Here is a 27,973-nt window from a genome sequence, read left to right as displayed (position 1 = left end):
TTAACTGCCCCCCGCTTAACCACCCGCCAGGCAGGAAGTGCAAGTTCAAGGGGCCAGTGGGTAGTTTAAAGGAGTAAGTGTAACAATCATTGCCTTTTCTCATATTGTAAAGAGTCGAAATCTCTGTTTTTAATCAACAAAAAGGTAGCATGATGTCTTCCTTGTAAGGTGGGTGGGAAAGATTATTAGGTCCGGAGCACCACAAGTCTGAATCTAAAAATGGTCGGCCCCAGACAAATTGCATTGCCTCACAGTCTCTGTTCTTTGCTTGCATTTAAGACGTTTACTGTAAAACTTATATTCAAGACAAGTATGTCCTATTGGTTTGCTTCCTCTCTTTTTGACTTCCAAGGTTACAGGGTGACCTTGCAACCCATTTCATATGTTTAGATTTCACTCCACAACAGCCATGCTATCTCTGAAATGGTAAAAGCAGATGGATATTTATTTCTGTGTAGCAAATGCTGCACTGAATAACTACTATCTAAAATCATGATCGGGAGTGGCGGAACAGTACCACATAGCCTACCACGAAGAAAGGAACAGAAAAGAGTATACTGAATGATGTGACCTCACATAGAGTAACCTGTTGGCATGTGGTAAAAAAGCAGCATGCCAGTGATGTCAGATGTGGGTGTGGCTAACTCCAGAGTGCTTCCCATTCATGTAATTTCAGCAACAGCTTCATTTGGAGCTGATGGGTGGGACAGCAGCCAGGCTAGAATGGCAGTCAGTAACAGTTCTCATACACACACACAGTACACAGAGTCCTGCAGTGGCACAGCAATTTACTCACTGCAGTAGACCATGTAAGGAGTCTTACATTGATTATGAAACCCTGTCAGCCATTTATAAGCAGGAATAACTGGAAAGCAAAATTTTATAATTAATATTTATTAAAAATAGCAGTAAAGGAAAATATTATAAAAATGTAGCATTTAGTGGTACAGTTATATTACCACTCTACTCTTAAGATGAACATTCAGTTAATAGGTAACTGAATGTTCCTTTAGCTTAGCTGGGTAAGATACCCAGTATTATGCTCTATGGCTGAGAGGATCTGACTGAGTCATGAGGAGGCACCGATTTGTAAAAGACTGATCATGAACCTTTTGCAGTATACCCCTGAAGTCATTCTTTATTTTACACAGCACAAACACAAGCAAGCACTTAGGAACAAGGAGTTTAATTGTGAATGTCTGTAGACTGACACTCTACTGTCACTGGTGCATCCTACTCACGTTCTTCTGCAACATGGCACTGAAGTTTTAATTGGCCAGCAATGTGGGCAACAAGTGTGCAGTTTGCTACTCATGGATCACATTGCATTTACCTGTATTTACTAAGTTCAGACTTTTATCAAAAGAAGCTTGCATATCAAAAGTGCATTACGGCAAATATGGAGGAAGCCATAAAAGTTTTAAACCAGTATGAGCAGTTTAAGGTTATTGATTATGTGCAAATCTAAACGGTAAATTAAAGATAACACAACAAAAGAATTCAGAGTTAAAATAACAATAAATGTCCATTACAATCTTGTGGGGGTCGAGTTTTCTTGCCTTTGAGCCAAAGGCTGGTGGTAATCCTGGATTAGATGCCAGTCCATTAAAGGGCACACATATGCACACCCCACACTCGTTCACACTAGGCAAATTTAAAATGACGAAACAGCTTAACTTATGCATCATTGACATTTGGAAGGAAACTAGAAAACTGTGCAGGTTCCACAGACAGCAAGCAAGCTAGGTGTGAAATGTAGGATCCTGAAGCCATGACGTAGCACTACTAATTACTGGACCACCATGCTACAATGTACATAAAATAGATAAATTCACAAATTCAACTGTGATGAATTATGCATTAAAATTATAGAGTGAAAACTGCTACAGTAGGTTAAAGCACAGAAGCACAAGAGCCTGCATTTGAGATGCTTAAGTAAATTCCAAAAGTGGGACTTTAGCCCCTTTAAACTTCAAATCTTGAAGGGGAGATTGTTCTACACTGTAGGACAAAAATAGCAAGTGAAAGTGTATTTTTCTCCTTTCCTTCCATAAATAAAAAGATAACCAGCAGAATTCCACCATACAATTGTATCAGGCATATTGGTTGTGGAAGTACTTTAACAGCAGGTAAATACACTACAAGACTTTGATAAGGTACAGTAATTTACAAAAATTTTGAAGATAATGAGCAGCCCAGGGTGAAGCACTATCTTCTTCAAAAGCTATAGTGAAATCATGGCACAAAAAGGGAAATTCACAACAGAATTCACTATGTCGGCAGAATGGATACAACAACAAGATGAATGTCCATTTCAGCCTGCAGCATTGTTGCATTTCTAAAGTAAAAAATTTAATGGAACATAGCCTGCAGGCCATTGCATAGTGGCAAAGTAGAAGCTGAGTAGAAAGCCTTTCATGGCATTATTACTATAGGACACATTCGTGGTATCACTGTTATACAGCGACTGCTCGTTTTCATGTCGTTTACCAGAGGCTGGCCACCATCCATCCAACTATCCTGCTACAGCTAGTGATCAACAGTAGCGTACAATGTGTGCTTCGCAAGCTAGGCCTTCTGCTTAGCAGATTTTGCTGGTTCACAAATAGTTTCTGTATGCCACAAACTGATGTCCTATAAGAAGGATTCAGAACTGGACAAGGCCCTGCCTCCAGATTAGATAATGTGTTATTTAAATCATTGAAGAAAAAGGTAACAAGGTGTGACATAATAGAGCAGTCCGTGAGAATTAACTATTCCTGATCCTAATCATACAGTACAATACTTAAACAATAATACATAATGGTGGGGAAACAGTGTAAAAATATTAATAAAATATGGCTAATGTAAGTTCCAGTTTCAATAAATGTAAATACTACTTAAGTAAAAATGTTAGGTTTGAATACACAATGGGTGGTCAGAAAATCGAGAGTACACCTTATGAGAAGGATTTAGGAGTCATAGTGGACTCTAAGCTATCGACTTCCAGACAGTGTTCAGAAGCCATTAAGAAGTATAACAGAATGTTAGGTTATATAGTGCCATGATGTGTGGAGTACAAGTCCAAGAAGGTTCTGCTCAACCTTTATAATGCACTAGTGAGGCCTCATCTGGAGTACTATGTGCAGTTTTGGTCTCCAGGTTACAAAAAGGACATAGCAGCACTAGAAAAGGTCCAGAGAAGGGCAACTAGGCTGATTCCAGGGCTACAGGGGTTGAACTATGATGAAAGATTAAAAGAGCTGAGCCTTTTCAGTTTAAGCAAAAGAATATTAAGAGGAGACATGATTGAAGTGCTTAAAATTATGAAGGGAGTTAGTCCAGTGGACCGAGACTTTTATTTTAAAATGAATTCATCAAGAAAATGGGGGACACCGTTGGTAATTTCGCACAAACATTAGGAAGTTTTTCTTTACTTAAAGAACGATAGACACTTGGAATAAGCTACCAAGTAGCATGGTAGACAGTAAGACTTCAGGGACTTTCAAAACTTGACTTAATGTTTTTTTGGAAGAAATATGTGGATAGGACTGGTGAGCTTTGTTGGGCTGAATGGCTTGTTCTCGTCTACAGTGTTCTAATGTTCTAATACATGTAACAACTAGCCAAATCTGTGTTCCTATTAAAAAAGTTACAAAGTAATATGACTTTCATGATTACTGAAAACCCCACCTGATGATATTTTGCCATATTTTTTAAAGGAAGTCATGTCAAAATAGGATGACCAGGAGGACTCTTCTTACCTTAGCCTACCATCTGTGATTTCTTGTAAGAGCCTCAAATGTATGCTCTGTGCATTTTTACCTGCCCACTAATGCCCTACAGGTTTGTTTTCTCTTTTATTTTCAATAAAATATGTGGATCAGACACATGTAGGGGTGGTGTAACAAATTAAGTCACAATATGATTAAAATGGAAAGCACCTAGATGCCTGGTATGATCCTAAGTAAACAATGCAGATGTCCTTAGTGTTCCTTGCAATATTCTGGCCTTCACCTCAGTCTTCAACTAAAGAGAATTATAGTCTCCCTTACCTCTTAAACCTAAGCTGCTCTTCTTTCATACCAGTGAGCTCTTATATTCTTTCTCCCAGCCTCATTATCATAGGTTTCTGACAGACAGATGACCAATTGATCTTCACCACTGCAGGTTTAAGAAGTACAGGATTAAAAAACAAAGTTTTCCAAAACATAACAGTGAATGACCACATCTTACAAAAAGTTTTCCTGGAAACCACTCAGCATGCATTTAAGCCATTTGAGAAAAATAAATAAACCCCAAACAAGTTACTTTACCAGTCTATGCTCCAACTAAAAAAAAACAAAAAAAAATGTAATTAATTGTATCTCAAATATTGTAAGTCGCTTTGGATAAAAGCATCAGCCAAATAAATAAATGTAAATGTAAATTTTACTTTAATATTTGATTTCTTAAAGAATTTGTTAATGGGGTAAAGTCCAATTGACAATTCACAAATTCTTTTCTATTGTGTATTGTACAAGACATTTTCTCAGATGTTTTAGTTTCAGTTCATGCTCTGGAGACAAGTCCTCAACAGTATTTTTTTTTGATGTTTGGTACACTGTACTAATCTCTGAGGGGAAATTCTCTTTTCACATGACCTTTGGAAGACAGTAAGGTATCCCTTTGTGCACCCATTTGTACAATTTATAGCCTCCCTGTCCTTCACAGTTATTTTGAATGGTTGTGCTGCTCTGTGTGTCATCTAAAGCTTAAAGGGTCAGAAAATATATAGAGTTCATTAACCCATCCCAACATTATTAGACATGTTTACTCCAGTTTGGGTTTGCAATGAGGCAATCGGCCTACTGTGTGTACTTTAAATTAATCAGATGGATCTAATTTTATACCAATGTATATTTAAACATCAACATTAGTTCACAGAAGCACAAATGTTGTTAGAAACTGAATTAAAAACCAAGTCCTATCAAACTGCCACTGGCATGAGACACTGGGCTTTGGATCTCTTCAGATTTGGAAGTTAATAGAATGTATCTCTTTTAATGTTCCTTGAAAAGTGGCAGCTGCAAACTAGGATTCCACTGTGGATAAAAGAGAGTAAACACAGATCCCTAGTGTCACATTTGTAAATAACCTTTAGTCATAACTGTACAATGACCATTTTAATTTCCAAGTCCCTTTCCCAAGTTAAGGTCCAGTTGGCAGGCTCTCTAAAACAAAATATTACTGATTTGTGACACTGAGTGATTTTAATGACTAATAAATTAATGGGACAGCATGTTTCTGGGCAGTGGGAAGAAACACTTTTGAACAGGGGGTAAATAGAGACTTTACACAGAAAATGAATGGATTAAGACAGATAAGAATGAATTTCCCAATTACTTTTTTTTTTACTGAACATAAAAATTAATGTCTTTTTTGGGTGCCATTTTTGTGTTATGGGTGGCACGGTGATTAGCACTGCTGCCACACAAATGTAGTGTTCAGAGTCCAAATTATACACCTGGTAATTTCTTTGTGGAGTTTGCCTGTTCTTCCTTTGTCTTTGTAGGTTTTCCTCCACATACTCTGGCTTTCTTTCCACATCAAAAAATATACGCAAATTAAGTTAACTGGTGACTTTAAACTGGCTTGTGTGGGTGTGTGCCTGGGTGGGCCTTAGAATGAATTAGTGTCCTGTCCATTGCCGTTTCCTGCCTTGCAACAAGTGCTGCCAGGACAGGCTACAGCCTTTGCACAACCCGGCACAGTTTGATGATCCTTAGGTCTCGTTCACATTGAGCAGGTTTTCTTTAGCTTTATGGCTACTACTGAAAGTCCCATGAACTAGTGAAAATTCCATACTTGGTAATTTAAAGCTACACAAGGAGCCCAAAACTTTGTGATTTCTAACAAAATTCATTGTAACTCTGTCCACAGTGCTGGTGGCATGTTGGCTCAAACACTCCAATGCTGTATATCCTGCTTACATCAGTAATACACTTGGACCTTTGCTTTAAAAATAAATAACCATATTCGATTATTCTAATGCTATAATTTCAATTATGTTCTTTTTCATTGCACGTTACTTGTATACCAACTGATTTAACACAATGTATATTGTGAAACCATCATGTAATATTTTGGTTCCCTGTTTTGTGTTACCATAGTGATACATTCAGTAAATATAGCCTTATTATCTGAACTAAGGGTGCATACATTATGACCTCTGCTTCGGATATTTTGCTTGATTCTATAAACAACATACACAGAAATGAGCCTAAACAATGCTATTAAATGTGCAAATACAAAATGTATTAAATGTTTTTATGATAAAACTGTTATTATACTTTTACCAGATTTACTGTACCTTATTAAGCAGCCCAAATTAAATCAAATCAAATAGTACAATGTGTAGTGAAATGCTTAGATGCTTAAAATAAAAAGCTGTAATCGACTTTCAGTATACAGTACTGCTAATCGATGTGGGAAAGGTTTTTTTCATTTCAAATAATTAAATTATTCTTATATTAAAGATGTTCTCTGAAAACAAGACAGGTAGGAGGTTTTGAAGCCTCATCTGGGAATATATCCAATGCCAGGAATTCCTTGTGACACTCTTGGAGACATCCTCTGGAAACTCCTCCCCAGGAATCCCTGTAGTCCTGAACCCCAATCCATACTAAAAGGGAGGGAAAAACCGTCAAACCCTGTCTGCTATAATACATACTGAACAGCCATGGACAAAATAATGAGGTTCTTTGCTGCCAATTACAAGGCAGAATTTCACAATATGCAACACTGAAAACGGGTGTATTTACATTTTCACAGGACGGTATAACAAAATATATCTGTTACAATTTTTGCAGGTTCTTGTAGTGGTTCCATATTTAAAAAAATATAAAATGTGTGCTAAGCTATGGTTAGACAGCAAGGAGGGCAGGAAACAAAACTCTAGTTTATACATATTCTGAGAAATGAACATCTGGAGACCCAGAGTTTTTGTATAAAGTCAAAGTCTAAATGATGTTCGCCAACTGGCTGTCCAGCCGTCTCCAGACATTCTTCACAATATCACAGCACAGCAGTAAATCACTCCACTAATCCATTATCCACACAGTTAGATCATTTTCTGAGCCTGTTTTTCTGGTTCAAAATTTCTTGGAGTCTATTCTGTCTGCAAAGGCCCCATTACAGAAACTCTGTCCATTGGATGGTATACTCATACATACTAGACCATTTTAGAGTCACCAGTCCACCTGACAGCACTTGACAGTGGGCAAAACTGGAATTTTTAAGTCTTGCTCACTACTCACTGAGAGATGTTGGGGTCGAAAGTCTGGAAAGCAGCAACACCATCTTCTATGACACACACTTGCCTGAATGCAAGGTTACATTATTATAGTATAAATAAATAATATGAACAACTGCCAAAATTAGTTTAGATATGAAATTTGCTTACAAAGGCAAAATCTTAAGCCTGTCTTCAGAGATCCTAAAAAGCAATTAATAATTAAAAAAAATGTATTGCTAATTGTATAAAACTATTAATCTGAGTAGCCCTAGGCCTTCATTACAACACCATCATCCTTCCTTAGTGCCCAGATGACTGAGATGCACCTCCTGCAACACCACAGTTTTGTTTATTTGTAAAGAATGATGTTCTCAGCTAACACCTTTTGTTTTATCCTCATTAACACAGACTGCAAGTTAAATGATTTAAAATGAAAAGATGTTTTTCATCTTTTAACAACTTCCATGGCCTATTTTCACATCATTGTCAAACAGTGTTAATTATTGAATATAGTTTGAGACTGAAGTTGCTGTTACTATGCATCATGTATGGTGAACACTGTAGTAACACTACTTTTTGGACACGCTTACAACTCTCAGCACAGCGAAAATGCGGCACCAATTTCTCATCACATGGCTTCTCATCACAGCTCACAACTGAAATTCATTATTTGCAAAAAAAAATGCCAAAGATCTTATACTGTCAAAAGCTTTCAAACAAAGACAACACACATTATTAGACCCCTCTTTCACATTGATCAGCATCAATAAAATGTTTGCTAATAAATAACAATATTATAACATTTAACACAAAATACCAGCACACTAGACCAGACAGCATTCCAGGCAGAGAATATTCCGCAAGCAGTGGGCACAAAAGATAGCCACACAGTTACTTATCCTACACGGAAGTTAAACACACCATTCAATCTGACTAGATGTATTTAGACTATCAGGGTAATTTCCACATAAAACAAACAGGTCTGCACCAAAGCTAACTTTGTGTTGTGGTGACAATAGTTGTCATGTCACTCAACACTATAATAAAGTAATATATAAATTGTAGTCAGGGTACCATAACGGTACAATAGTTGATGCCATTATCTCAAAACTTCAGCAATTTGTATGCAATGCTGGTTTGCTTTTTGCATTATTACATTGTTCCTTTTTTGGTGAATTTTCTCCAGACCCTCAAGTTTCTTTTATATGTCCAAAAAACACGTTAGCCATGACAAACAAAAACATATTAAAAAACATAACTTCATTTTATTTAATAGAAAACAAAAATCAACTTACTGAAGTACAGAGATCCAAAGCAAACACATAATAATCCATTTCAAACTGCCTCCATTGAAGTCTAGTGTCCTAATTACATTTAACAAGTACAATAGACACCAGAGCAAATAACACTGAATGCTGAAAGGTCATGGCTACTTCAGTGTCAGACTCAGTAGCGTGGTCACTAGCAAATAATGATTTTAAATTATCAGAACATCTATAAAAGTGGAAGGAAAAACATCCATCCATCCATCCATCCATTTTCCAACCCGCTGAATCCGAACACAGGGTCATGGGGGTCTGCTGGAGCCAATCCCAGCCAACACAGGGCACAAGGCAGGGGACCAATCCTGGGCAGGGTGCCAACCCACCACAAGACACACACAAACACACCCACACACCAGGGCCAATTTAGAATCGCCAATCCACCTAACCTGCATGTCTTTGGACTGTGGGAGGAAACTGGAGCGCCCGGAGGAAACCCACGCAGACACGGGGAGAACATGCAAACTCCACGCAGGGTGGACCCGGGAAGCGAACCCGGGTCTCCTAACTGCGAGGCAGCAGCGCTACCACTGCGCCACCGTGCCGCCCAGGAAAAACATGATGATAAAAATTTTAAAATCCAATAAACAAAAAAACTAAATTATCCTCAGGTAACAAACATAAATTCCTGCTAGAGAATACAATTTGGTAAACCCACTGCAGGGAAATTTCTGGTGTCAATCCTTTCATTACTGTGTCTGCTTTGTTCTTTGTGAAATGTCATTATTAGGATACAATTAAGGCAGAAAACTCCACAGAAAAAAGGTGAGTTCAAGGTAAAATGCTAAGAACTTAAAACTGTGGCAGAAATACAAATACAGGTGCTGGTCATAAAATTAGAATATCATGACAAAGTTGATTTATTTCAGTAATTCCATTCAAAAAGTAAAACTTGTATATTAGATTCATTCATTACACACAGACTGATGTTTAATCAAATGTTTATTTCTTTTAATTTTGATGATTATAACTGACAACTAATGAAAGTCCCAAATTCAGTATCTTGGAAAATTAGAATATTGTGAAAAGGTTCAATATTGAAGACACCTGGTGCCACACTCTAATCAGCTAATTAACTCAAAACACCTGCAAAAGCCTTTAAATGGTCTCTCAGTCTAGTTCTGTAGGCTACGCAATCATGGGGAAGACTGCCGACTTGACAGTTGTCCAAAAGACGACCATTGACACCTTGAACAAGGAGGGCAAGACACAAAAGGTCATTGCTAAAGAGGCTGGCTGTTCACAGAGCTCTGTGTCCAAGCACATTAATAGAGAGGCGAAGGGAAGGACAAGATGTGGTAGAAAAAAGTGTACAAGCAATAGGGATAATCGCACCCTGGAGAGGATTGTGAAATAAAACCCATTCAAAAATGTGGGGGAGATTCACAAAGAGTGGACTGCAGCTGGAGTCAGTGCTTCAAGAACCACCACGCACAGACGTATGCAAGACATGGGTTTCAGCTGTCGCATTCCTTGTGTCAAGCCACTCTTGAACAAGAGACAGCGTCAGAAGCGTCTCGCCTTTGGACTGCTGCTGAGTGGTCCAAAGTTATGTTCTCTGATGAAAGTAAATTTTGCATTTCCTTTGGAAATCAAGGTCCCAGAGTCTGGAGGAAGAGAGAAGAGGCACAGAATCCACGTTGCTTGAGGTCCAGTGTAAAGTTTCCACAGTCAGTGATGGTTTGGGGTGCCATGTCATCTGCTGGTGTTGGTCCATTGTGTTTTCTGAGGTCCAAGGTCAACGCAGCCGTCTACCAGGAAGTTTTAGAGCACTTCATGCTTCTTGCTGCTGACAAACTTTATGGAGATGCAGATTTAATTTTCCAGCAGGACCTGGCACCTGCACACAGTGCCAAAGCTACCAGTACCTGGTTTATGGACCATGGTATCCCTGTTCTTTTGCACACAGTGCCAAAGCTACCAGTACCTGGTTTATGGACCATGGTATCCCTGTTCTTGATTGGCCAGCAAACTCGCCTGACCTTAACCTCATAGAAAATCTATGGGGTATTGTGAAGAGGAAGATGCAATACGCCAGGCCCAACAATTCAGAAGAGCTGAAGGCCACTATCAGAGCAACATGGGCTTTCATAACACCTGAGCAGTGCCACAGACTAATCGACTACAGGCCACGCCGCATTGCTGCTGTAATCCAGGCCAAAGGAGCCCCAACTAAATATTGAGTGCTGTACATGCTCATACTTTTCATGTTCATACCTTTCAGTTGGCCAACATTTCTAAAAATCCATTTTTTTTGCATTGGTCTTAATTGATATTCTAATTTTCCGAGATACTGAATTTGGGACTTTCATTAGTTGTCAGTTATAATCATCAACATTAAAAGAAATAAACATCTGAAATACATCAGTCTGTGTGTAATGAATGAGTCTAATATACAAGTTTCACTTTTTGAATGGAATTACTGAAATAAATCAACTTTGTCATGATATTCTAATTTTATGACCAGCACCTGTATTTCTAAACTGCTAATGAATGTAAATTTCACACTTTTTTCCTAAATGCAAAATAAGAGAAGAGAAGATAAAATAAAACAGACAATTACACAATGAGATTTAAAATGAACAAAAGTCTGCAGTCACAGGGGTCCCAGGACTGGAATTTAAAACTCCCACTTTAGATTGTCATTAGGCTGCGTACCGCATGCACAGATAATTTCTCCTTAGGCCTCCTCAGTTAGACTCTTCTCTAAACAGTGAGCAAGCTGGATTTAAACAACCAGCATCACAACTGTAACAATACAGCATTCATGGATTGTACTCTAAGCAACTATTTCAACACATTTCTGTCAAAACAATGAAGCCAATTATTTTACAAATTATCTAGTATTTAAAGTTGAATGTTGATCACCTTATAATGCCTTCCCTGTTTCCACATTTCCACAGGCATTCTGTATGATTTAAACTGTATTTCTCACTATGGACTGTAGATTTTGAGCATTTATGTACAGTATGTCTCCTCTATGAAAAGCCCATGCTGATGTGACAACAGTCTGGACTTGGAGGTCCTTCTCAGTTTGTCAACTGCTTTGAGTTCACTCATTCCTCTATCATACTTGTCATTACTTCATTGATCCACTTTGTGGACATGATATTTCTGTTACAGTATTGCAGGTAGCCAGAGTCTATTCCTCTAGCTTCAGGTATAACGTGCATGTGTTTCAAATATAGGATAGAAAACCTCCTACCAGGGTAAGCATTTTGAATAGGCCCTCACCTGGTGTGGACATGAGATGGATGGCTGGGTAAGAATCTGATACAGGCTTTTTGAATTGATATGTCTGAGCTCCTGTAGGTAAAGCCAAATTAAAAATCTTAACACTAAAGCTTGTTAGCTCTGAACTTTGTCAACTAATCGCATCAATATGCATGTTATTTTTTTTTGTCATCAGGTGACAGAGCAAGCAAAATGCCCTTAGACCTACCTGATCAGACAGGCCACTAAGTCTGACAGAGTGTATACACCATGTCCTCATTCTTCTTTATGCTTACACAGCTCTCTTTGACTTTGTTCACCTTTTCCTTTGCAATTTCAGGCATATGCTTAACGCCTACATCCCCTCAGCTCCAATTTGAACAGCTCAGCTGCAAGACACCCACGGTTTCTGCATGAAAGGCAGCCCTTAACTCCTTTTGCACACATCATCTTCTAAAAGTGGCCTCCACCCTGCCACACAGCCTTAAATCTCAGCAGTTCTTCTAAACTAAGCTTTGATTACAGGAACTTTGATGACGCCAATGGGCAAGTGCCTGATTTGGCTTGTGCTAGGTAATAATATGCATTTGTTGTCATTTTATGGTTTCCTTGGAAAATCCCAAATTCCAAGTAATTTGCTTTTCTGGTGTGCTTTGATTTATATTCACTGTCAACTTTATTAGGTACACCTTGCTAGTACGGAGTTGGACCCCCTTTTGCCATCAGAACTGACATCATTCTTTGTGGAAAGACTTCAACAAGGTGCAGTAAACATTCCTCAGGGATTTTGGTCCACATTGACATGAAAGCATCACACAATTGCTGCAGATTTGTCAGAGGTGTCTATTGGATTGAGAACTGGTGACTGTGGAGGCCATTTGAGTACAGTGAACTCATTTGTCATGTTCAGGAAACTAGTTTGAGATGATTTGAGCTTTGTGACATGAAGCGTTATCTGCTTCAAGCAGTCATCAGAAGATGGATACACTGTGATCATAAAGGGAAGAGCACAGTCATTAACAATACTCAGGTAGGCGATGGCATTTAAACAATGTTCACTTGATACTAAAGGGCTCCAAGTGTGCCAAGAAAATATCCCCCACACCACCACCACCACCAGCCTGAACGATTGATACAAGGCAGGATGGATCCATGCTCTCATATTGTTGATGTCAAATTCTGACCCTACCACCCGAATATTGCAGCAGAAATTGAGACTCATCAGATCAGGCAATATTTTTCCAGTCTTCTATTTCTAATTTGGATGACCCCATGTGAATTGTATCCTCAGTTGTCTGCTCTTAGCTGACAGGAGTGGCACCCAGTGTGGTTTCCTGCTGCTGTAGCCCATCTGCTTCAAGGTTCAACATGTTGTGCTTTCAGAGATGCTCTTCTGTATACTTCATTTGTAAAGAGTGGTTATTTGAGTTACTGTTACTTTTCTATTTGCTCATACCAGTCTGGCTATTCTCCTCTGACCTCTGGCTTCAACAAGGCATTTCACTCCAGGGAACTGCCACTGACTAGATATTTTCCTTTTTCCTGACCACTCTCTATAACTTCTTGAGACGGTTGTGTGTGAAAATCTCAACAGATTAGCATTTTCTGAAATACACAGACCAGCCCATTTGGCACCAACAAAAATGCCAAATTCAAAGTAACTTAAATCACCTTTCTTCCACATTCTGATGCTCGGTTTGAACTTTAGCAGGTTGTCTTGACAATGTCTATTGCCTAAATGCATTTAGTTGCTTTCATGTGATTGGCTGATTAGATGTTTGCATTAACAAGCAGTTGAACAGGTGTACCTAATAAAGTGGCTGGTGAGTATATATTTCCCAGTCTCTATCTCACTCTTAGTTGCCTGCTTTTATGATGTCTTTTTGGCACTGTTCTTTATCTTACTCTAATTATTAGACAAGGGTTACAGATTTGTAGTGTAGGATTAGGTAACTTTTTTCTTTTTATCTTTTTATATTTGTAACCCATTAATCCTAAACAGGGCTACTCAACACTGGCGTGTGTCCCAACTAGTAAATGAAACCTTGGATGTTACGTCTGTGTTGGCTTGCATGACTTGCTTACTTATGGTTTCATCTCATTCCCTCCTTCTATCAATGTCTGAGTTTTCCACTGAGCTCCATTTTTAAAATAATCTGTGTTTTAACTTCAAGCTTTATCAATTTCTTTTCAGTGTCCTGCTGATTTAAAAGTGATGGAATTGTAAAATTTACTTGTTCACATAATGAAACTGCTACTGTAGTGTAATTCACTTATAAATATCATTTTGACCTCATAAGATGCTTGGTATTGTTGGAAGTTAACTAATTTTGGTAAAAGGCTAAGAGACTGGCTGTGTCTGCAAAGTGGCCAGTCCATAAAACTTGTAGTACAGCACATCCCCTACTATTTTTAGTGGTCCAACAGGATGTAAAGAAAGACACACTGCTGTATTCTCAATATTACATACAACTCCCTGGATGGTGCACTAGTCTTCAGTGCACAAATGAGCACACTGAGGTCAAAGATACCCAACAACTTGACCTTATTTGGCTTTAGGCCTCATGTGAAAATTAAGAACATAGAAATTCCAGTGTAGTGATGTGCCACTGAAGTATTCATTTGTTCCAATTCAGTTCTGCTTGCTGCTTTTCAGATATACAATAAATTTATGATTACATGGAAATATAAGGGGCATATTAAAAGAATTAAAAAATGCAGCACAGTCATGCAATATGACGTAAGGTAAAGGGTGTACACTGTCCGGGGGCATCAACCCCAGAATTAGAAGTGTCAAACCGTTATCATGTTCTTGTGGAGCTGGACAGTGTCTCTGATAATTCTGAGGTGGTAGGTAGGGATGAGGAACCCCAACGGGCCACCTCAAAACCAGTTCCCAAAAAGAGAGAGGTAGTGATAGTTGGGGACTCAATCATTAGCGGGATTGGAGTGCAGGTGTGCTCCAGAGAGAGAGAGAGAGTGTCTCGCACGGTGTGTTGCCTTCCGGGAGCACAGGTGGGAGACCTCCCTGGAAGGGTGGATAGGCTCTTGGCCAGAGCGGGGGTGGATCCAGTTGTCATTGTCCATGTTGGAACAAATGACATACATAAGGGTAGTCTGTCAGTTCTGCGATCCAAATTCAAGGAGTTAGGTGCCAAGCTGAGGAGCAGAACTGACAAGGTAGTCTTCTTCGAAGTTCTGCCTGTGCCACGCGCCAGTCCAGGTAAGATTGAGGAGATTAGAAGGCTTAACGCATGGCTGAAATCTTGGTGCAGGGTAGAAGGGTATAGGTTTATGGGGCATTGGAACTCCTTTTGGAACAGATGGGACCTGTTCCGCCGTGACGGGTTACATCTGAACTGGAGGGGCACCAATGTATTGGGGAGGCATATGTGTAGGCTAGTCGAGGCAGGGAGTTTAGGCCAGGCCAGGTTTAGATCTATACATGGAAGAACAAACAATGGTGTAGAAATAAAAATGCATAGTAATATAAATTCTAAACAAACATTTAAATGTAGAAGGAGTAACACATTAAAAATAGCTTGCCTTAATGCTAGAAGTATCAAAAATAAGGTAAGTGAGTTGGAGTTGTATGTAGCAGAGCATAATTATGATATTATAGCAATAACGGAAACCTGGCTAAATAACAAAGATGGGGATAAGTGTAACATAAAGGGATACATATTTTTTAGGAAGGATAGACAGAACAGAAAAGGAGGTGGAGTTGCTGTTTATGCCATACAGGATTTAAATGTAAGTCCTCTTCAGTTGGATGATGAGCCCCATCTTAGTGAGGACATGTGGCTTCGCCTGGACAATATTAGGGAAAGAGGTCTTCTTTTAGGAGTGTGTTATAGACCACCCAATTCAGACATTAATTTCAACACACATCTTTTTTGTAATATCAAAAAGGCAAGTTTACAGGGAGATATTATAGTCATGGGGGACTTTAATTATCCAAATATTAACTGGGATAACCTTGCAGATGGAGGAGCACAAGAGCAGGAGTTTTTAGAAGTAATCAGTGGCTGTTTTCTAACACAGCATGTTAAAGCACCAACAAGGGGTGAAGCCTGTCTGGATTTAGTATTTTGTAATAATCATGATAGAATTGAGGGTGTAGAGGTGATTGAACCACTAGGGTCAAGTGACCATAATGTAATACAATTCTCAGTATTTTGTAAGAGTACAGATGCAGAGACTAAAATTGTTAAGTTGAACTTTGGTAGGGCAAATTTTGAGCTGATGCGACAACGTCTAAGTAGGATACACTGGGATAAGCTTTTAAGTGTGGAGACAGTCGAGGAGCAGTGGAACAGGTTTAAAAATGTTTTACATGTAATGCAGGACAGATACATACCTAAATTTGGAATTAATAGGAAACTAAAAAAAACTCTACGGTGGATTAATAAAGATTTAAAAAAGAAGTTGCAAAGGAAAAAACTGCTTTATAAGGCATATAAGATTAATGACTGCAAAGTGAATTGCAGAGCATATGAGAACATGAGGGCAACCACTAAGAAGGATATCAGGGAGGCTAAAAGACGGTTGGAGAGAAATATAGCAGATAAGGCGAAAGATGACCCTAAGAGATTCTTTCAGTATTTTAGTAGTAAAAGAACAGTCAAGGAGGAGGTCAAGTGCATCAGAAATAGTAAAGGGGAATTAAAAGATACAGACAGTGAAATAGCGGATGCCCTAAACTTACATTTTTCTGAGGTGTTTACAACTGAGCAAGTGGATAACCTCCCAGAGGTAACAGGGACTACTAAGGAGGTACTAAGGGATTTGGAAATTGTTAGAGGTGGAAGTGCTGCTCAGATTAAATAAAATGAAATTAAACAAATCACCAGGACCAGATATTATTTACCCATGAGTTCTTAAGGAGGCTAGCAGATAGATAGATAGATAGATAGATAGATAGATAGATAGATAGATAGATAGATAGATAGATAGATAGATAGATAGATAGATAGATAGATAGATAGATAGATACTTTATTAATCCCAAGGGGAAATTCACATACTCCAGCAGCACCTTACTGATACAAAAAACAATATTAAATTAAATTAATATACACATATATAAACCCTTGACACGTATTTTTAGGAAGTCACTGCACATTGGAGAGATTCCGAAGGACTGGAAAATGGCAAATATCATCCCATTATATAAAAAGGGACTTTCATAGGCCAGTAAGCTTAACATGCATTACAGGAAAATTAATGGAAGGAATTATTAAGGATAAGATTGAGCAATACCTGGCAAGGACAGGAGTTATTCTGAACAGTCAGCATGGGTTCAGAATAGGGAGGTCGTGTTTTATGAACATGCTGGAATTCTATGAGGAGGCAACAAAAGGATACGATCAAAGTGGAGCATATGATATTATTTATCTGGACTTTCAGAAAGCATTTCATAAGGTGCCACATGAGAGGTTGGGCATCAAATTAAAAGAAGTGGGAGTTCAGGGTGATGTTTTTAGATGGGTGCAGAATTGGCTCAGACACAGGAAGCAGAGGGTGATGGTGCAAGGAACCTCATCAGAACTGGCTGATGTTAAGAGTGGTGTTTCACAGGGGTCAGTACTAGGGCCGCTGCCATTTTTAATATACATAAATGATTTAGATAGCAATATAAGTAACAAGCTGGTTAAGTTTGCAGATGATACCAAGATAGGTGGATTAGCAGATAATTTGGAATCAGTTATATCATTACAGTAGGACTTGGATAGCATACAGGCTAGGGCAGATTTGTGGTAGATGAAATTTTATGTCAGTAAATGTAAAGTATTACACATACGAAGTAAAAATGTTAGGTTTGAATACACAATGGGCAGTCGGAAAATCGAGAGTACACCTTATGAGAAGGATTTAGGAGTCATAGTGGACTCTAAGCTATTGACTTCCCGACAGTGTTCAGAAGCCATTAAGAAGGCTAACAGAATGTTAGGTTATATAGCACGATGTATGAAGTACAAGTCCAAGGAGGTTATGCTCAACCTTTATAATGCACTGGTGAGGCCACATCTTGAGTACTGTGTGCAGTTTTGGTCTCCAGGCTACAAAAAGGACATAGCAGCACTAGAAAAGGTCCAGAGAAGAGCGACTAGGCTGATTTCAGGGCTACAGGGGTTGAATTATGAGGAAAGATTAAAAGAGCTGAGCCTTTACAGTTTAAGCAAAAGAAGATTAAGAGGTGACATGATTGAAGTGTTTAAAATTATGAAGGGAATTAGTACAGTGGATCGAGACTGTTATTTTAAAATGAGTTCATCAAGAATACGGGGACACAGCTGGAAACTTGTTAAGGTTAAATTTCGCACAAGCATTAGGAAGTTTTTCTTTACTCAAAGAACAATAGACACTTGGAATAAGCTACCAGGTAGTGTGGTAGACAGTAAGACATTGGGGACTTTCAAAACTCGACTTGATGTTTTTTTGGAAGAAATAAGTGGATAGGACTGGCAAGCTTTGTTGGGCTGAATGGCCTGTTCTCGTCAACAGTGTTCTAATGTTCTAATCTCACCTGTTAGGTGTAGCATATATATTAGCTGTCCCTCTGTGAATCTTTTTGTTTTCCATGTGCATATATGCACAGGCATGGCCAAGCTTGCAGTGGACTGTAATTTAATTGCGGGTGCTGCCAACGCATAATCCTTTCAGAGATTTGCAACAAACACAAAGCATACCGATGATGGCTGTGAAATGCCAGTGAACAGGAAGTCAAATGAAAAGAAATCAGCTTTAAAACTTCTGTCTGTTATGCTTAAGATGGAAATAGCAAGCCTGAAGGCAGGATTTAACAAGACTGGGGATGAAAGAGCTGACAAGGTCATAAGCATGCAGGGGTCTTTACCAAAATATCAAAATAAACAAAAATCATCACAGCCCACAATGAATTCTAGAAGTAAAAAGTGAAAAAACAGATGCAATAATCCTGAACACCCAATAATCCTAAATTTTCACAATTTTACCACCCTGACTTGTTTGCTTTATATTTTTCCCAAATGTGGATACCCGTGATAGCACATTGCCTACTTAAATATAGATAGGACTATGATATTAGTGGCCTGGTGCTAGGTAAATTGGCAGATGATCTAGAATTCACTGAATCACTACAGAGGGAGTTGGGCAGCATAAAGTGTTTGGGCAGATGAAATTTAAGGTAAGTAAATGTAAAGTATTAAATGTAGGAAGCAAAAGTGGTAGGTTTGAGTACTCACTGGGAAGTCTGAAAATTGAAAGTCCACGTTATGAGAAGGACTTAGTGTTGAGTCCACTTCAACTCCTATCAACTGCCAGGCAGTGTTCAGAAGCCATTAAGAAGGCTAACAGAATATTAAATTACATAGTGCCATACTGTGTAGAGTATAAGTCCAAGAAGGTTAAGCTCAAGCTTTATAACGCATTGAAGAGGTCTTATCTGGAGTACTACGTACAGTTTTGGTCTCCAGGCTACAAAAAGGACATAGCAGCACTGGAAAAACTTCAGAGAAGAGCATCTAGGTTGATTCCAGGGCTACAGGGGATGGGTTACGAGGAAAGATTAAAAGAGCTGAGCCTTTCCAGTTTAAGCAAATGAAGATTAAGAGGTGACATGATTGAAGTGTTCAAAATCATGAAGGGAATTAGTCCAGTAGATCAAGACTGTTACTTTAAAATGACTTAATCAAAAACACCAATCCACCAATGTTCTAGCGTGCTGCTATGGGAATCATGTACTAAAGCCTCCAAACTACAGACACTGTTACACATACAAACCCGGCGAACTATTCATATTTTTTAGTTTTGGGTTATTATCAAATAGGTATCTAAAGATATGTTAACTTTGGTCTGTTTTTAGTCAAGTGGTGCACTGTCATAATGGTTGGCATGTTTGGCTCATACAGTAGTTCCAAAGAACCAAATTCAAATCCCACACTGTCATCGTACAATTTGGCTTGTTTTTACCCACTATTCTGACATCCTCCAAAATACAAAGACATGCAGGTTGAGTTGATTTGTAAATGGCCTTGTGATTTTTTGGACATGTAATGGACTAAAACGCTTTTCAGGTTTGGTTACTGCCTTGTGTCCAGTGGTACTACACTCTTAAAAAAAATAAAGGTGCTAGAGCAGTTCAGAGCAATGCCATAAGGGAACCATTTTTGGTCCCCAAAAGAAACATCCAAATAAATGTTTCAGTAAGAATCTTTATTTATTTAGATCCATAACAGGCTTCATAAACAGTCCATCCATCCATCCATTTTCCAACCCGCTGAATCTGAACACAGGGTCACAGGGGTCTGCTGGAGCCAATCCCAGCCAACACAGGGCACAAGGCAGGAACCAATCCCGGGCAGGGTGCCAACCCACCGCAGGACACACACAAACACACCAAGCACACACTAGGGCCAATTTACAATCGCCAATCCACCTAACCTGCATGTCTTTGGACTGTGGGAGGAAACCCACGCAGACACAGGGAGAACATGCAAACTCCACGCAGGGAGGACCCAGGAAGCGAACCCGGGTCTCCTAACTGCGAGGCAGCAGTCATAAACAGTCATAAACAGATAATAACAAAGTTGTCAAATCCAAATGGGTCCTTGATTTTAAAAGTATTCTTGATGCATACCATAATACTGGTTAAATTGAGGTTTTCTTGATCAGTCCATATCCTGCTAGGTAGTTTGTTATACATTAAAGATTTTTGATTTTTCAACATATGAAGAACCTTTACAAAGCCCAAAAAAACCCAGTTTATATGCAAAGAATTCTGTCCAAAATAAAACTGTTCTTTGCCAAGCAAAAATTGAACAAGGAACCACACAACCCAGGTAAAGTGCCATTAAAAAATAAAAAAACATTACTTTTAAGGGAGTGGGAAATGTTTTAACATTCTGTGACTATTTGTTACATGATTTCTTTTAGTATTCTGTTTTTAACTGTAGCCGCCACCCAATAAGACTTACAGAAAAGTGAGTATACATAAGTAAAAACGTTAATTCAACTTGCGAAAGAAAAATGCATTTTAAAGTAGAGTACAAAAAAGATTAATGATACCGTTTACCTTAACACTAAACAGAAATTTAGAAATACCAAAAAAGTATAGTTAGCTGTTGTAGTCAGTAAAGCTAAATATATCTGTGATGATATGAACAGAGGGCTAGAAAGTGCTTGGTGGAAAGATGTGTTCATGTTTAAGAAAAAACTGAATATCAGTAGTTGTGAAAAGGGCAAGGTGTTGATTCCTTCAGGATGCCATCATTGGCTGGTGACAACCCTACTCCTTGTAGGTCCCCATTATGTCTTTACCCACAAAAACTCTCACTCCTTGCATGTAACCCTTAGCTCTTTAGCACTACAGCCTTCCCTGTTAAGACCATAATATATCACATTTAATGAAATGTTCAGTTGTTGTGATTCCATGTTTCTTTTTTCTTTCTTTTTTTCATGCATCCTTCAAAAAATGTCCTTTGTTCAAATGGAATGCAATATCAAGTGATGCATTAATCATTGCTCTCATTATTAGGGAGCAGTAGGCAAGAGATTCGAAAGGGTGGGTGACCTATTTAGAAATGGAATTCTTACTGGTCAAAGTTTATTAATGAAAAGGCTTAAATGGCATTGTATCTATCAGTGAGACGGTGAGGAAGAAGTATTGGTGTGAATGCTTGTGAGGCTGTCTTTGTAGTGGAATCTATATAGCAGACAGTATAGCCAAGGACCACCACAGAAAAGGCCATTTAATACTGAGCAAATATTTTGAAGAAAAATGTTGAAAAAAAAAAGTTACAGTGAAGAAAGCTGTGTGGCAGAAGGGGTACAGAGTTATATTAGCATTACGTAATGGGAGCAAATAAAAAAAAGCATAGTTTTTTTCCCAAAATAGGAATGATAAGTGGAATTTTCCTGTGCCTTTTTTGCCTCAGCTGTAGGTCTGACTGGTATCACTTATTGTAAGAGTCACCAGTATCAAAGGAAAGGAAAAACAAATCCACAAGTTACACAAAACATGGAAACTGCGATTGTTTCACCTTTTGCTTCCTACTTTTTAAGTTTAATTGTGGAGTTTTTAATCTAAGGAGATGAAAACACAGATTTTCTGAAGTGACCTGCCAACTTTTTAGGACTTTTGTTTACTCAAGTTGTTACATTGTTTCCCACCTCCCAGCATTGCTGGGCAACGAGCCATTAGGAATTTGGCATCCAAATTTTCCCAGAGCACAAGTTCATTTTTTTGTTCAGCTGTCAAAAGAAAAAGGGTGAGGGGATATAAAGTTAATCGATCTCTTTTTGATTGCTGTGGATAGCACGTTATTCTTCGAAGGCTAGCACAGCAGAAATACAACAATACAGACTCTCTCGGGGATGCAGTCCTGGCAAAGCCATAATTGTGTGACTTCTTTTGTTTTTTTGTAGATGAATATGAAGGGTCATATTCTGACAGCAGAGTAACGGGACAGACTTTCCGCTGCTGCAGCTCGGATCACTTGGGGCCCCCTCCGGAGCAGACTCTTCAGCAGATCGTCAACAAGAAGACGGGTTTTATTTTCCTGGTGAGTGAAAGTAATGTTTTACCATAGACTTCTACTATTAATAAAGATGATAAAGCGTTAAGGGCAGCATATAGAATGTGAAACTTAAAATTTGTAACAGTGATTTCCAAAAAGGTTAAAGCTCACAGTTGCTTCCAGAAAAATAATATTCAGCATTTTAAAAATTTAAAGAATTGTCTGTGGTAATTGTAACTTTTATCTTTTTTGACTTAGATCAAGCAGAATTTTATAAATTATTATCTTAACATTTTAAAACATTTAAAACGAAGATCTACATTGTTCCCTCAAAAAGAATTATATTTGCATAGCTCAGCTCACTTAACTAAACAAAGGCATCTTCTCTTTACATGTAGTATTTACTTATTGTCAATATGTGAGCAGCTAATTCAGTGCATCAAGCCATGTCTGTTATACTTACCATTAGTTACACTGTTATGATATAATAAATACATTCCAAAAGTACTATAATAATGGAATGCTCCCAAACATGACACATAACCTGTTATTACTGTATTATTACTTTAGCCACAGCAATTATTTGCTGTAGGAACACAATGTATACGTAACACTAAATTATGATGTAGTTAATTAGTAGAGTTGCTTTATTACTTATTTCACAAAGACAATATAATTCTTATTTCACACTAGTGCTCAGTTAGGCAATCATACATATTAAACATAAACTTAGTGAACCTCTTTATCAGGTCCACCAATCCAATACTGTGTAAGACCCGCTTTGCTTCAGAATAGCATGAATTATTCCAGCCTTGGGTTCAACAGGGCACAGGACAAATTACTTAGGACTTTTGGCCCATGGTGACCTACATCATACAGTTCCTTGGCAAGATATTCATGCATCACATTTCCCATTCCTCCTCATTCCACAGGTGCTCATTTGGATTTAGATTTGGGGACTGTGCAGGACAGTGTGCTTTGTAACATGTTAGTGTAATGCACTGGTAGTACTCATTTGAAACACAGTAGATAGTGGCCATAAAGGGATGACATGGTCAACTACCATGCTGAGGCATGATTGGGCATTCAAATTATGCTCAGTTGCTATTAAGATGCCTAATATATGCTGAAGAAAACATTCTTATACCATCTCATTACCTCCACCAGCCTGTACTGTTGGCACAAGGTAGAAGAGATCCATGGATTCATGCTATTAACAAATTCTGACATTACCACCTGCATATTGCAGCAGAAATCAAGATTGATCAGACCAACAAACATTTTCTAGTCTTCAGTTTTCTGGTTCTAGTGATTGTGTGGCCACTGTAGCTTTAAGTCCCTGTTATAAGCTGACAAAAGTAGAACTTAGTGTCCTCTCCCCCAGGGTAACCAATCTATTTCACTGCCCAACATGTAGTATATTTAGCAATGTACTTTTTGCACACCACTATTGTAGAAAACTGTTATCTGAAAATTTGTAGACTTTCATTATATTTTGTAGACTTTCATCATATTTCATCATTTCTCTATAAAACCTATGGAGTGTCATGCATAAACATTGTTTTGGGGGATTGGGGTGGGAGCTATTTCTGAGATAGTGGAACCACCATGCCTAGCATCAATAATCATACCACAATCATAGTTTCTTTATTCATGCGTCTTGAGCATTCTGATGTTTGGCTGAACAACTCAACCTTTTGATCATTTCTGCATACTGTTTATATTGACAGGAACTAGCAACTACGTTATTAGAGTTTGTCAAACCAGACCTCTTCTTGAAAGTAAAGATCATCCCTAATTTAAAGGGATTCAGGAAAAATTAACAAGCCAGTTTTTTTTACAGTAACTGCCAAAGCAATGTAACCAGTGGGGAAGGGAGACAGAAAGACTCAGACATGCACTGCAACTAGAGCTATTCACAGTGGGACCAGCACACATTCAGACAAACTGCAATATATCAAGTCATTCCAAAACACACTCCATAAATACAGAATAGTACAGAAGTAACAGGTTTATGAAGATTAATATCGGAAAGGTCTGAGGTTTACAAGCTTTTTATTTTATAAATCTTTCAAAAAAAACCTCAAAAACTGCATTTTCCACAACTGGGATCATCAAATAGTGGCTCAGGTTTTTTCTGATCTCAAGCCATACTCCAACATATTTTTCAGCTACAGTATATAAAAATTATGTTAACATTATGTACAATCTACAGGTGTCTATAAAATAAGGCACATGCAGAAGATCAATCTGATATCATCAGGTCTGTTTTGTTCCAGGCACTCCTTTAACGAATGAGCTTTAAAGTTAACTTCTCACATCATGAAGGATGGATTAATGACTGAAGGCATAGGATTTTACATTTTTAAACAATGGATTATAAAATGGTTCCCTTAAGAATTTCAAAGACAAGAGCTTTTTTGTCAATACTCAGATGATTTCACATGTGTTATTGTGAATGAGAATAGAGTGGTCTTTTTTATTTTTACTAATAAGAGATTTCTCATATTTTTCCCTGCATACTCTAATTTTTGATAATAGGGGCAGATTTTAAACTGCTTGAAACTGACTTTCCTTGAACATCAAGAACTGATATTAGCCTTATCGTCACTGTGAAAGGGACTAGTGCTGGATTCGTGTTAACAGTGGACACAAGGCAAGGATGAGAATTCATAATGATTTCAAATACTCACTCCATGTTTGCCGCTTTGATTACAAAGTAAGTGCTTAGAAGCAGGGTGACAGGCTATGCTCCCCCCTTTCAAAAGTAAGGGTATAAATGACTCAAAAACAGCACTTAGATCAAAAGGGGCCAGTGTGCCGGCACTCTTACCTTCCCCAAATAAGCCTGCTGTTGTTCTCTGAATTTTGCTCCACCAAAATAGCAGAGATAAACAAAGAGTATCACCACGTCAGTGCTGTTTGAGAATTCCTCAATGGCCAAGGATATACAATCAGCCTGAGTGATACCATTTATTACACAACTTTTGAAATTCTCTGCCAAGGCTATGAAGGCAACATGCAGTAGATGCAGCTGACCGAGGTCCTCACACAGATTTAATAACAATATACAGTATATTGATTTATCACTATTAGGCTTGGATAAAATGCCTATAATGCACTCTTCCAATAACACTATATCAGTAATATCAGTGAAGGCTTTACTGTGTTTGGCCAGTTCCTTTTATTAGAGCAACTGTTTCATTGCAGACCAGACAATAAAGCCAAGCATTTCAGAATGACACACTTTCCAGTCCATTTGTCAATGAAATGATTACTCTTAGTATCAATTTTCTGCTTAAGATATTTTGGTGGACATTTTTGCTTGTTATTTTATTTTGACAGCTAACTTGAAATATGATTTTCGAGTGTTACTTTCTGGCTAATCAGTAAAAGTTACATGATTATCTGCACAATTTTAATTAAATTGTATTTATTTCCAGATATGCATATACCAGACACACATAGCTGTAAGGAAATGATAAAATCCAATCCAACATTCAATTAATCCAAAGAATCAGAAAAAACACATCTAAAAAAAACATCCTAATGTGGATTTTCAGAAATAAAAATATGAATTTAAAGAACCGACTTTGCCTATTTGGAATAACATACAGTAGCTGATTTTTTATCTTTCAATCACAATTTCTGAGACAAAACTGAACTTAAAGCGGCAGAAAAAAAGATATTTCAAAATCTGAATCTTTATCTTTTTCTGGGGCACTGAGTCCCTAGCAAGGGTACTTCCTTTAATAAAAAGCAGAGTTTAGATGCTGCAAGATGCATATCACCTCTTTCTTGAAAGTTCACCTTCTCTGGAACTAAAATCAAAGAATGATTTTGAATAGTCCAGGGCAGCAGAGTTTGCCAAGCTTCACACATTATTGAATTACTGCAGCATTTAAAACTCAAACTATATAGCAGAACCTCAAATCAATGAAATGGAGAAAGAGTGAGAGAAAGAGATCTTGCTTGCTTTATTTTAGATTTCAATTCAACAATTGGTGACACTTTAGTTTAGGTACTGTACTGCAAAAATGCATCAATCTACCATTATGTATCAAGATGTTAACAAAGACTTTTTTGTGTCTTCATAGCAAAGCATCAGTAAAGTGTTTATTTATCTCTGCAATGTGACCAACTAACAAAACTCGATTTTAGAGTGGTCTGAGGAGGTTTAACTGTGACACACTTCTCTTAATATTACATTTTTAGTATAAGGCCTATGAACTTTCATATTAACAAGTAATTTTACCATCATGTCAATATGCCATACTGCACAGAGGTGAAGACTGATGTTTTATAATGGTTATGAAGACCAAAAGAATCCTTTGTTAAGATCTTGTTACATAAGAGTAAATGAGTAATAGATGATTTTTTTTAAATAACAGACTATTGCAGTGGTTTCTCATTTTCCATGCATATCTACTTATACTGTAAAGAGACAGCAGAACGATATTTTGAGTTAAGACTGCAGAATGGTATTGGGGCTAATGAAAAAGTTTGATGATATATAGGCCCCCTCTTATTTAAACAATGTTACTTTTATTACCATGCATATTTTAATAATCTTAATATATAATACGCTACTGTGGCTGTCTGTTTGTCTGTCCAGGATTTGAAATCACCTGTTGCTCGCAAACCGTTTGAACTATTGACCTGAAATTTGGTACACATATACTACATGATGTCTACTATCCACTTTCGGGGTGATGATTGACCTCCAAGGTTATTCCGCTTTTTTTTTTATTTTATTGTAGAATCAACTCTCAGCAGTGGCCAGCAGGGCAGCCGTGCGGCGCATGCGTATGTGCGCCGTTCTCATTCCCTAGCACCTTTGCCATCACTTCCCTTACCTCTTCATAGCTTAAATCATTCTTGAGGCAGATTGAAGACTTAAGTGCCAGCTTAAGTGAAAGATTAAAGAAAAAGTACTAAGTAATTGCAGCACAAACACTGACTTAATCAGTTTTAATGCGAAAAGGTGCAGACGAAAGAAGAGAAGAAGCGGGCTGCTAGGGTAGAGAAAAGAAGAGCTGCTCAGGAAGCAGCAAGCGCATCAGCCTCCGAGAAAACAAATGCTAAACATACAGAGAAAGAGTCTGAAAACTATGAATGCTCAAGTCAAGTGTATTCACTGCACGTTATCGTGCAGTACGCCGTTACTGGTATAGTAATATTTGTTATGTCAGTTTAGCTCTTTTTAATTTAATTAATGGTGGCAGTGTGGTTGTTGGTGCTGCCCTACAGCTCTAGATTTCTCTACTCAAACGCTGGCATGGTCACTGACTATGTGGAGTTTATACCTTCTCTTTGTCTCCAAGGACTTTTCCCCTGGTTACTCAGATTACACCCTCATCACTCCATTCTCAAAAACAGTATAGGTTGGATTTCTTGGTTTCCCTAAAATGAATTGAGTTAGTGTTTGTGTTTGGAAGTGTGTACTTAAAGAGTGTTCCAAAAAAGAAATGGATTATTTGATGGTTATAATTAAATTAAAATAGATTTTTCCTTAAGTTAGTTAAGAAGTAAGGAGTTGAGGAACTGAGACAGGACAAATGCAAACATGTTCAAGTTACTAATATTTAACAAAGGTAAAATTTTGTTTTAATTTTATGCAACACTGAAAAACTATTTATTTTGTAATGGATGTTGCTTATAAATGTCTGAGGATTTGGGATTATA

General features: G+C 38.0%; 1 protein-coding gene across 2 annotated transcripts in view; it reads left to right on the top strand.

The window, feature by feature from the left end:
* Window positions 1–27,973, top strand: part of nhsl2 (NHS-like 2) — a 147,081-nt gene that overhangs the window by 53,679 nt on the left and 65,429 nt on the right. For both annotated transcript variants that reach the window (XM_028815536.2, XM_028815534.2), the window contains exon 3: window positions 22,197–22,333. In XM_028815536.2, coding sequence (XP_028671369.2) covers window positions 22,197–22,333 — 137 coding nt within the window. The remainder of the gene's footprint in view (window positions 1–22,196; window positions 22,334–27,973) is intronic.

Source organism: Erpetoichthys calabaricus, chromosome 12 (genome assembly GCF_900747795.2).
Source record: "Erpetoichthys calabaricus chromosome 12, fErpCal1.3, whole genome shotgun sequence".
In the NCBI taxonomy this organism is placed as follows: domain Eukaryota; kingdom Metazoa; phylum Chordata; class Cladistia; order Polypteriformes; family Polypteridae; genus Erpetoichthys; species Erpetoichthys calabaricus.
Note: the sequence above shows the minus strand (reverse complement) of the source record. Positions and strands in the feature narration are given on the sequence as shown.